This window comes from Haliotis asinina, chromosome 3, assembly GCF_037392515.1.
Source record: "Haliotis asinina isolate JCU_RB_2024 chromosome 3, JCU_Hal_asi_v2, whole genome shotgun sequence".
In the NCBI taxonomy this organism is placed as follows: Eukaryota; Metazoa; Mollusca; class Gastropoda; order Lepetellida; family Haliotidae; genus Haliotis; species Haliotis asinina.
The window spans coordinates 52,707,733-52,720,482 of NC_090282.1; the positions used below are offsets into that span (position 1 = coordinate 52,707,733).

A 12,750-nucleotide genomic window follows, 5' to 3' on the forward strand; every position below is an offset into this window, starting at 1 on the left:
TTTACTGTGAAAAACAGAGGCCCACTGTAGAATTTATAACATTGTTTCCTCAGAATCAAATCAACAAATAGGATCCAGTTATTTCTGTCACTCCTAAAGTGAACTGTTCTTTGCATGAAATCAACTGTTGCAGGTATGCTGCTGATCCAACACTGGACACAACTGTGTGGAGTTGTGCTAAGAAGTAGAAGGTTTACTGCATTTAGCCTTCTTGCTGATATCAGAAGATGCGTTTACTAGCTTTAAGCCTCGCTCACTCATGTTAATCCAATCATTCTTGGATTACTCTTGACAAAGTAAGCAGCATGAAGATTAGGTTTAAGGAGGGTCCATAGTACAGGCAAAGCATAATGCAGTACAAAATGGCAGTAAATTTTGAGTAAGTCACATGGAACAATTATACACTAAAAGCAGTTCAAAATGAATAAATATGATAGAATATGATCAAATGCAACATACTAACCAAGTATAGAGTAAACTTAAGTATAAACTAAACCACTATAAAGTGGCAGAAGATTGTAAATCCAAGGCAGTCTAGAACATGTCTTCACATGGTGTGTACAGTGGAAAATATGACGTGTTGGTTGTTACTAACAGAAGAAAAAGTCAAGGGAGGTGATAACCTGGGACCAAGTATTATCTTGGGAAGGAATACTTCCCTTTGTTATCAATTGTTTTGTTATCTAAGGTAGTCCTTAACATCACCAAGTGACGGGGTTAAAGGTTAACACAACCCAGAGGGAATGTTTACACCTATAATTTCACACAGATTCAAATGAGAAAGAATCCAAAGCTGGTTATAAAGAAAAATCATCCAAAGGAAAATTGGTTCCAAGCTAATCAACTGGTAACTGAAACGCAAAATGATAGGTCTAGGAATAAATAATGCTTCTCAGTGCAATCAATAACAAAATGTCAAATTTTTAATGAAATACTTCATTCCCAAAATGCAAAGTAAAACTTAGGATTTGATCTGCCATGTTTTCACCAAGTTCAATCACTACGCATCAAAGATAGTTGATAAAAATTATCAATCAACAGAAATCAGGATATCTCATCCCAACTGCGTACAACGAACAGATAAAAACAACAGATTAGAGCACTCCAGCCATCATTGCTTATTACCTTTTTAGCCATGTATACGTTGTTTTGGCTTCAGTTACCATTGGTTTCCTCTTATTGTCACATCATTACCACATCCATTGTTGTTGTTAATCCCTTTGATTCATACCTACATGTTGTTATTGCTTTATCCCTATTCATGTACATAAGTCTGTTCTCTGCTGTATCACTTCACTCTTGCTTGACAACGGTATAAGGATCCATACTGAAATGTTGCAACACAACATTGTAATCCATAAAGAATCTTTCTTATTACTCATCAATTTCTTATAATGCCAATGAAACAAATCCTCAAATATTCAATGAAACGTTAATCAGAATCAAAATATCATACCAAATTTGTGAGGATTTTGCAGAATTTTTGTCCTAAAAATATAAAAGTTGTTTAACAAAAAAAACCCAACAAACTATCATTAAAATATTGACAAAGTTCATTATTTGTTATGATGGAGGAGTGCAGAGAAAGGGACGAGAGAGGAAGGAGACGGCACAGCACAGGTTAATGAATAAATAACTTTGTTGACACTTGTGCATATACTTCTTGATTACCCTGACAGCTCTGCCAACAACCGTATGTATGACACAAGGACGCCAGGAGAAGCACTCTTGGGAGTGGGTGCTCCCAAGTTAATATGGTCTTCAGACACAACGTTTGACAAGCAAAAGGACGTAGTTTGGCAAGTAAACTCCGCTGCCCAACAATTTTGTCAGGTGACCCCAGTGATCTTGCCAGTCCCTGCTTCAAAACTACCCCCCACAGATGCACGCTGGAAAGCACTGAAAGAGGGAATAGCCCAGTTGCTCAACTAGTTTAATGTTCAGTACCAATCTCACTAACTTACCAAAGGTGAGAAAGATCTTAGGTGAAGAATGCTTTGAAAACCAAATAGGTAATTGGAAATCTACACTTCACTGACATAATTGCTTGGAGAGTAGAGGTCAGTAAGCGGAATGTCCATCGTCTCTGCAGGTAACACAAGCCTGTTCCCACAGTCTGGCACACCTCCAGTATGACAGTGTAAACGTGCCCTGGTTCCCTAGGTAAGAACAATGTAGCCCATATGAAAAAGTACTAAGATATGGATAACATAGATATCAGATATCTTATATTATGTACAGAGCATGCTGATACAAAACTGGATTGCTTCATCTGTGAACATGGGGACCAAAGGGCCGAATTGATGAAGGCCAACCACGTCTGCTATGGAGAGGTCCTGAAGGTAATGAGATGTGAACACTGAATCCGATCTCCAAAACATCTGTCCATAATGCTCTGGAGAGAACAGTTCCTGTGAAGTGCCATAGTGGAGGCAAGCGCTTGTGTCTCATGAGATCATGCTGTCAATGGTGGAGGGAGGTTCGCAAACTGGTAAGCTCACAGGATGATACACCTCATCCATAATACTAGCGTTGTACGAGAGACTTCAAAAACGATCCCCCAGGATAAACAGTCTGTTGACCTATGTGTCGAACACCTCTCTGATGAACTGAAGACAGGAAGGAGGGGTCAGTTCCAATTTCTGTCAATTGACGAGCCAGCTGAGCTGATGAGGTAGCTGCATCATGAAGTCCATGTGACGAAGGAGCAGCGCACAATTAGGTTGGATCTTGAAGCAATCGTTGATGTATACTTCGAATACAATCCCCTTGCAATGTAACAAGCTGATAAGCCCTGAAGCTGAAACCACTTGGACAGTGCGTCAGGAATGAAGTTCGCCAAATGAAGTGTTGGTCTGCCAGATGGAATGAAAAAAGGTAGAAGATTTGTTGCTTTGGGATAGTCAACCTTCAGTACATTTGTAACAGGGCAGGAAATCGATGCCTGTGGACTGTCTGGACAAAACTGGAAAGACCCCTCTCAGATGGTTGACGATTCCCGACATTACTGCTGTAACCCTTGATGGCAATCTTCGTTGTCCTTGGCATTAACAAACTGGGGTTGTTGTTTGCTTATAGGACCAAGATATTACTGTCAGTGTACTTCATATTGCCTCCGAAAAGCAAAATTATCTGGTAAACACACAGTTGTCCAACATGTGCAAAAGCTAAGAACTGGACAACACGATCGTCAGGTAACCAGACAAGTCACAACTCCTAAAAGCTGGACAAAACTACGCCTGTTTCTAGACAAAGTATCACTGCTGGTACCATGAGCAAAAAAAGTAGACACCACTGTCCAGAAACTTGCTCCAGTGAGACACCATAATGCTGTTACGAGCAATCTATCATAAGAAAACTAACTGAAGCATCAGAGACTATTCGTGAACATCAATGCCTAGTTTCCGGAATAGGAGGGGGAATGAACGGTTCATCAGCAAGTGTCAAATATCCCAATGGATGTGACAAATGCATTGGGCATAAACGGAGCACTGGGAGCAAACAGGGACAGGGTTGACACGACAGTGGACAACCCCAATGAGAAAAGTCGAGCAACTGGCTGGAAGTGTTGCACTAAGCGGGAAGGTAACACCAGCTGTACCAGCATCAGATGATGGACCGGTAGAACTCTGCAAGTGAGGCTCTCTACCACTGGGAACAAAGGTTGCATAAGAGACAAGTGTAGAGGCGGTAGTAAATGAGGCAATGCCAGCCGACACGAAACCAGAAGTACTCAAATTCAGCCAGGAACCAAAGGCACCTTGAGCAGTCGTCACTCCCGTCACACTGTGAGTTATCACTGAAGTAATCAGTGTATGAAAAGGCCCTGCACTGATCAGGAGATGAAGTGTCAGCCAAGGTATGCTGTAAAGCGCTGAACCAGGCATGGTATGAGAAAGCGCCAAACCACCAAGTGTGTTGAAAATAAAGCAGGCGGAGAACCACAGGCACTATGAACAGGTGCCAAACCATGAAAGCTGTGAGGCTGCACTGAACCAACCACACTATGATGTAAAGTACTGTGACCACTGTAGTGCTGTGAAGAAGCATCAAACCAGCACATAGTGAATAAGCGCTGAACTAGCAACCCTATGAGTAAGCGTCAACTCGCCACACTGTGAGTAAGTGCCAAAGTCGCAGCAAGAAGTTATCATGTTTAAGTCGTATGTTCCATTTCCAGGAACATTGTGAGTAGGTGCCAATCCAATCCCCCCAAGAGTAACTGGGGATAAACGACATACTGAAGTGAATCTATGACACATAAACACTGTTTGTAAAGTACAATCACATTCTGCTTCATGTTGCGTACGCTTCCCATTCCATAATTTGTACTGGCCCAATTGCATACGCATGAGCATGCACAGTTTGGACACAGAAGTTAGAAAAGAGTTAGAAAAATGTCAATATATGTATGTGGAGAAACAGCAACCCACATCTTGTCCGAGTTATCGTAGTCTTAAATTCAAACTGAATACCTACACTACACTGAGAAGTTGCAAACAGTACACCATACAGTATCAGTGCACTAAAGCAATCACCAAATGAGAATGGAGCACAAGCAGAAACTCTTACCAATAGGAAGTGAACTAAAATCACTAGATTGGAATGATCACTGTAGATAAGCTCTCACATGAAAAGTTACTGTAGGTAAGTTGAAAGCCACTTCAGAAAAAGAGATATTATGTCAGTAGTCTCTTTGTCCAGTGATGGTGATGAACGGCAAGCAGGTAGGACAATCTTGCTTCAAATGTAGAGATGATGAAGGATACTCTTGTGTCCCATTCCATGATATAATAAGGGAAGAAGATGCCACTAGATGAAATAGAGTGACAAGAGGGAGACAGCATACACACGTCCAGCAACAAACATGAGAATGGCACAGGTCGTCACGTGTGCAGCTGAGCATGCTTCATGAGCTTAATTGATGATTGACAGGTGTTGATATCGGGGTATGGGCAGACGTCGGGTGGTCAGAGGCCAACAAGTTTTGATTCAACTTTGTTTAAAGCACACTTCACACTTGGTCAGAGAACATTCCTTATTTGATATTACCACTTTTCAGGTGGCTATTAAAGAGGAGCCCCCTAAAATTGATGACCAGTCTCTGCCACAATTGCCAGTTCTTGATTCATCAGATATGTCTATTGAGCCCAATAGAGAACAGGATGACTCTGTCTCTGTTTGGGAACACACAGGACTCAGCTTGACCAAGCAACCAAAGACTGAGTCAGGTGTCAAGGGGGAAAAAATGTGCTCTTGATGATTTACTTGGTCAAGTGTTCACAACTAACTGTGAAGAAGGGAAGATGTCCAAGGAGGACTGATGAAATTAAAGGGCACAAAGATATGCCTACCATTCCATTGCCTGCAGATCCATTGATCTGATGGAAAGACAATGAGTACATGTTTCCAATGTTGTCAGCCTTAGCAAAGAAATACTTCTGTGTCCCAATAACATCAGTTTCCATCAGAAAGGGTCTTTTCCACAGCAGGTGACATACTGTCTGCCAGCAGGGCAACCCTCAAAAGCAAACATGCTGACATGTTACTGCTCTTGAAAAAGAACACAAAACTGTAATTTCTTTTTGATAAGAAACAGTTGCATTCATTTTCAAACATTGTTCATGTACCAAAATATCCTGCATTTGATTTGTTGACACTGATATTTAGATTAGGTATGCTCATCTATGAGGTATGATTTTAGTATCGTGATGTATTGTATCGCTTTAAAACGCAGGTGTTTCTTAAAAAATATGTTAACATAGTACATCGATGCAAGGGCTTGACTGAGACAATTCAACATCTTATCAGTGGATGTCCATCCTTGGCACAAACAGCATGTTGCTGACATGTTACAGAAAAATAAATTTTCAAAGAATACATAACCTTTAGTGACTGTCAAATTGATTTATCTGATAACACTGACAATATCAGTTGAACACAACCACCTTCATAAATAACATGCAAAATGTGTGACATGAATGCATACCAGTCTTCACACATACACTCTGATTGGTGTAAACCTACATGTAGTCATTTCTCTGGTACAATAAGCAGACCTCAACTCTCGACTTGAAACTTATTACTAACATTTTGCTCCATCAATGCAGCACAGTTTGTATGACTGTTTAAAGGGTACATACTTTTGATGATTTGTAAGTCTGTTATTGCTGAGTACCATTTCATTTCGTTTTGTTAACTGTGTGTACATATGTGTCACCTTTATATTGCATTATTCCATGATTTGCAATTTCAATAAATGAAAATGTTATGAGACTAAATATGTTTGTTGCTGAACTTTTTGTGAGGAGCATATTGCCTTCACTAAGCCTTTGGCTTTGATCACAAAGTCCCTCCATTGTACAACAATGAACATGTCCAGGTTGTCATGGAAAAAGGCAAATAAACTTCTTGGGAATTGGCACATCTACAATCTTAGAAAAAATCTTGCCAACAAACCTGGGGAAAACCAATGAATATCATTCAATTTTTTGTCCCTTTTTTGTGATTGACAAGATCCTGGGGAAAACATGGCAAATATGAGCACCTTAAATCAAAATAAACCCTCAACCTTGAGTTCCAACTTCAGTGAACAACTACGATAAACACACTTTAACACTTACAGACATGCTAATAAAACATCAGTGTTGTTTCTATCCAAAACAGAGGTAATTTTTACAAAATTGTGTTGTTTTGACCAACTAAATGTGGCTTTCCCAGGTTCACATCAGTCACCCTGAAGTCAAAACTCAATGTGGACTCAGTGCTGACTGTTTTTCCAAAAGCCAAACATGTTTGGCTTGTTCTTGTGCAAGAATGCAGTCTTTTTCCTCTCCAAAAGAGGGCTAAGCTTTAAGGAAGACAGTGCAATAACCAAAGACCAAATATCAAAGTGTCAGTAGCAAACATATCTCATCAATTTCGGTTGTGATAATTTGATCTGCTTCATTATCCTAGTATCCTTTGGGAATATTCAAAAAGGTTGTAATCACTATATATAGGGGTATTTTTCCTACACTAGTTACAGTGCTGCCGAAGACCTTATCCTGTGACATACTTTGGCTCTGTGATCATGAAGTCTAATCAGGAAGGAACCCATGCTCCCTTGAATCTGTTTGTATGTCTGCCTATCTGTCCAATTCTTAAGAAATCAAGGCTGGGGTTAGGAGATGTTGGAGAGACGGTGTGAGATCTACAACGCATATAAGAAAGAAACGCTGCTTCTCAACACACTCACAGCACTTAATGTGAAGATCATGCGGAGACACACGTTTACCACAACAAACAGTTTAGTTCCCTAGGGACATGAGCTCATGTTAGGGGAGATAACTCCAACAGATAGTGCTTGTGCAGACCACTAGGACTAAGGAAACACATGATGGATGTCAAAATTTTTTACTGAAGTTGTACCTGTGGATCAGAAACAAATTTCCGGAAATAAAGCAATCTTGTGAGAGACAAGAACTGTGTAATTATGGAAACACATGATTGTGAGAGATTATTGATGTAATCAAGTACTGGCTGGGCTGACAATGCATTGAGGTGAATTAAAGAATGAAGCTTTCTTATTTAATTTGTTGTTGGTATTAAATTTAACATCAATTAACTACTGCAAGTGTGTGTCACACTCTTTTACATTTTCCACATCTACAGCATACAATGTGCCATTATGGTATTGTAATTATTTTATTTGTCAAAAGCTAACTCCATGACATTTACATCCAAAATGGAATTTTCTGAATCAAGTGACACAAGTAACTGAATCATTCTTAAAAGATGACATCCAAGCCCCAAATGTTTGATGCAGCCATTTAGGGAAGAGGTGTTACACAGGCTATATATATTGATCAGCGTGACTCAGTGAATAGGACTGAGACTGATCCCTGTGTAATACCACTTCATTCTGTTCATCCTGATGATGTACTCCATCCTAACAGAAAGAAATCTGTCATGGAGAATGAAAAACATTTTGTCCGTTCCTACAGCACCAAATGTATATCTGTCACATTGCAAAATCATGATCAAATACTGCAGTTAAATGCAAAATATCATTTCCCAGCAAATTCTAGTAACATAGTTACATGCTGGCAAGTTGTCTCTGATTTGTTTACCAAATCTCTCTGACAAATGTGTCAAAAACATACCCCCACAGCTATAAATATATTCATATCAAAACAGTAGTTATCACTGTTAATAATTCTTAGATTTCAAAGGACCTATACAGACAGACAGATCCAGCACTATCTTGTAATGTGTCGGTGGACAATAGTTATTTAATGAACTGTTTTTCCCCCAAATCAACAGTGTTTCATTTCTTCACATAGAGAGCAACAAACTAACATTTTGCCAGCATTTTGTTGTTCTCTGCATTCCACAGACAAAGGTCAAGGTTTATAAATCAATTAAAAACTGCAAAAGAGCTATGAGTCATTCAATATGGCTGTTGCGCTAATTAATACATATTTCAAATTCACTGTGACAACCTCGAAACTATGACTCTCACAAAAACTGCCTGAATCAAATTGACATACATGAAAAGGACCAAATATAACTGTGGTGACATGTTACCTGCAAACGTGCAGCCTGCTTAGCTTTGGCAGCAGCGCTTGGTTGGGTCCTGTTGATACGCTGACTCTTTTCCTTGCAGAATGGTATGTGACGCTCAGCAGCTTTAGCATTGAAACGACGTTGGCAGTGAGGACATTGCACGTAATCTGGTAAGAAAAAAAATCAAGTTCTCAATAAATTATGGAACTATCACTCCACAGAAACATAGAAACACAAAGTATGTATCAAATCACAAACAATCAAGTATATAGTTAGTAGTTATTATCAAATGTACCTGTGGGTTGTATTAGCCTTTTCCTCCTTCACTTGGTGATGTGTTACAGATTCCCTGAGATAAAAATTCAAAGAAAACTAAGGTAGGTAATCCTTACCTAAATAGAAACCAATCCTAAGTGATTACCTCCCATGACTAGCCCTTCTGCTAGTGTTCTCTGATAAACTCTCATATTTTCCTCTGGTGCAGAATCCCACATATGGTTGGATTGTACTTCAAAGCTACACTAACAGAAAATGTTTATTCCTAGTGTTAATGACTAAATCACATATACTGTGCATGTAAAACGAGAAAAGTTTGTGAGCAGAATCTTTTCAAGAATTTTGCGCTTGCCCTGACCTCGCAAAAAATGCTAGGATGCAGAAAAGGCAACAAATGTTCGTGTTTTTTTTAATTTTATTCCATATTATACCATAATATAACATTTTTAAAAACAATGCGGCATGCATAAAACATACTGTCTCTAAAACACTACCCTTTATCAGAACATTATCAACATTGTCTTGTCAACGATTCATTCAGTCCCTTGCCTGCTGACATTTTGTTGAGGGGCCCGGATGCTTGCCAGCCATGCACAACTTTCTTTGTTTTTCTTCACTTGGTCATAGCTGAACACTACCCACTGAGCATGGATTGGCTTCATTACACTAATCCTTAAATCAACATGTTTCATTGGTCTTGTCCTTCAAGTTCTTTGTCAAGCTGTTAGTGTACCACTGCGTGAACTGAGCTTTCGTAGCTGTCTTGAACTCAGCATTCACTGACAAGTCCATTGGTGCACCAGCCGAGAAGAACTTGACCAGGAAGTTACGCTGTTCTAACAAGTTGAGGAATGACTTGCATCGGTGCACAGCAAAAACATCAAAGATGATAAGTTATTTCTGACATAGTGGCAGTTTAAGGTCTTTCTTGATTCCCTTTGTGTAAGGGACAAGCACATGATCAACGTAGTCCAACATGCTGTTTTCATTACTCCAATGATTGGGAGTGTGGGTCACATGCCATTCTGATAAAAATTTGTAGTCTGCGAGGCATGTGTCAGTCTGGCATTGGTACATTATTTGTAGGGGTAACATGTCTCCACTGACTGTACTGCCAAGCAATAATGTTATCTCTCTTTTTTGTCCCCTAAGCCTACAATGCCAACTTGTTTAGATCCCTGAGAAGCTATGGTCCATTTGGAAACCAGCACAATTTTCACACCAGTCTGATCAAAGTTTATTATCATTTCCGGTGGAATATTGTTCTTAGCCACGGATAGCCCAGCATCAGAAATGAACTCTTCTTTTTGTTCATCAAAGTTGACTGGCAGGTTTCTGGTAGCTTTTCATTTCACGAAACCAGTATATTGCGAAAATAACTCTGCCCAAGATTTTGTGATTGAAATAAGGCCACCATTTTCCACCAGAAGTGATCAGTTTTTGTAAGTTACGATGCCTTTTGCTGTAGCCACTACAATGTTATTGATGATGATTTCCCCATTATCACAAATGGAATGTACATGTTCTCTCACAAGTTCATCAAGTTCTCCTAACAAAAATGGCTGGCCTCATCATTTGTAAACAAGTTTCTTCAATGTTTTCATTTTTTTCTGCTGACATTTTGGCCAAATAGGATTTTTTCATGAATCTAACCATGTTTTCTCCAATTTGCTTCTCCATTACTGAACAAAAGTATTTAGCTCTCTAGCATCATGGTCAATTTCTGCACTAGTCATAGGGACAAAATTATTATTCTCGCGCTTGTGTTTCATACCTTGTTAAGTTGTGATGGTGTCTGGTGTATTATCCATACTGGCTTGAATAGTACTGATTGCAGCCATCATGCGGGCATCTTTCTTGGGTGTTTCTGCCAAAGATGGATCTGGTAATGTCCCATTTCCATGCTTTCGATGTGTCACAAACTTTCCAAACATTTTCCTTTGTGTACAGTTGCGCTAATAGCTCAAAATTTAACCATGTGCTATAAGAGCATCATGCCATTCAGTCTAGCTTAGTTCATGTCATTGACACTTTTAGTGCTAAGTGTCTTAGTGTTAAGTGTCCTAATTAGAGATTGTTTTAATCTAATCTCTTTGATCTGCTTTAATCCCTTTGGTGAGCCTAGTTGACCTGAGCTGAACTGGACAATGTTATTTTTGCGTAGATGGGTGCCTCTCATACAATAAACATGTTGCAGAACCGGATGAGGTATCAAGGTCGCAAAATTTCAAAGGCGATAAAATTTCCTGTTTTACAATAATTGAGTGCTGGGTGGAATAATGTCATTGACAAATTACCAAACTTATGCAATTATTTACTAGATTGAATGTATCATTACCAAAGTGCTATAATGCCATCATCAATAAGGGATTTCATAGTGAGATAGGAATGACATCAATGAGGGATGATGTGATTCAGGGTCCTATATTAGAAAGCATGTAATTAGGTCATTGTCAGTAGTTTATTTTTTATAATGTCACTTCCAGTTGATGACATCACTTCCGGTTGATGATGTCATTTGAAGCTGCTGATAATAAATCATCTCAATGGATTATGTTAACTGGAGCAATAATTGCTGCGGATATAACAATTCTGCTTAAGTGGTGATAAATGTCAATACATAAGGTTCTTCACAGAAATCAATCCTTCTGAATGCTGTTATTCTTTGTTTCCCCTCTCACGTCACAGTCCAAAGTAGTGATCGCCTGTTACAACCCCCTCCTTCCCTCCCTCTCTCAGTGGGACACAGATGGGAAGGGGAAAGGTGCTGTGCTCCCATGACAGATCCCTATGTTTGTAGGCCCCAATGGATATAACCTTCTGCCAATGCAAGCTGGTGAAGAGATGAGATATTTTCCACTGGTATCCAGCAACTATCTGATCTGTGGAAACAGACAAGCAGAAACTGCTAGCGGAAGCCTGATTCTTAGTAAGAATCTCTTTTTAGTTCAACATGACATCTGTCTATATCCTGCTGCAAAAGTGACTGACTTGAAGTCAGCTGCAAGGAAGTCGGGATTAATCAGGAAGCAATAGCAATTGCAAGAAGAAAATTCCTCTTAAGGATAATAATTTCAGTGAAATGTCCAGCATAGGTGTAAGGAGGCTTCCACAGATACAACAGTTGTAGATTTAAATCCCCCTGAGGGAAACTTGTAGAATGTGGAAAAAATCTTTACCTGGAGGGGTGTCATCTCACTAAGTCAGATTCTGTAAAAACTGGTCTCTCACACACCAAGAGTGGGATTGTAGAGCAAGCTGTTAGAACCACACCTTGTATATCTCAAACAGAAGTCATAGCTGATCTGTAGCCCACTATAGTACTGTTTCATTTTTTTGACAACTTTAAGATAATGAAGAAAACCACTAAAAAATTGTGGAGAGAGTCGTGAATTGTAATTCCTTGCAAAGTAAAAATATGGAGGATAGAGTTCATGACAACAAATGAATATCAGCAAAGGTTTCTAAAAAACATTCCTCATTGGATTGTTCTGGAAGATTCTTATCTCTAGAGAAGAGGTAAGATTGTTCTATTGCTGTCAAATTGTCCAACATATTAACCTGAGCGTGACTGGCATGAAAAATGGTGTCCAAAAAGGAGAGTGCAAGTACCCCTCGAGGGCTGACATGGCCACCATGGTATCTTGATTAATTCCTATTTAATCCTCAAAACCTGAGCGAGGAATCTACCTGATTCCCAAGCAAGGGATAAATGAAAAGATAATGATCTATAGGTCATGGTTTTAATTATATAGCTATGAAAATACGGTAAATATATAATTTTGAAACTAGGTGCAAGAAATTCCAGACCCGTGAAGGTCCCGTGGTAGAATAGGCCTTCAGCAACCCATGCTTGCCATAAAAGGCAACTATGCTTGTCGTAATAGGCGACTAACGGGATCGGGTGGTCAGACTCGCTGACTTGGT

At 39.4% G+C, this 12,750-nt stretch overlaps 1 protein-coding gene across 2 annotated transcripts in view; it reads right to left on the reverse strand.

The window, feature by feature from the left end:
- The window catches only part of LOC137278154 (zinc finger C2HC domain-containing protein 1B-like), a 174,637-nt gene that overhangs the window by 75,102 nt on the left and 86,785 nt on the right, over positions 1–12,750 (reverse strand). For both annotated transcript variants that reach the window (XM_067810324.1, XM_067810326.1), the window contains exon 5: positions 8,569–8,714. In XM_067810324.1, the coding sequence (XP_067666425.1) occupies positions 8,569–8,714 (146 nt within the window). The remainder of the gene's footprint in view (positions 1–8,568; positions 8,715–12,750) is intronic.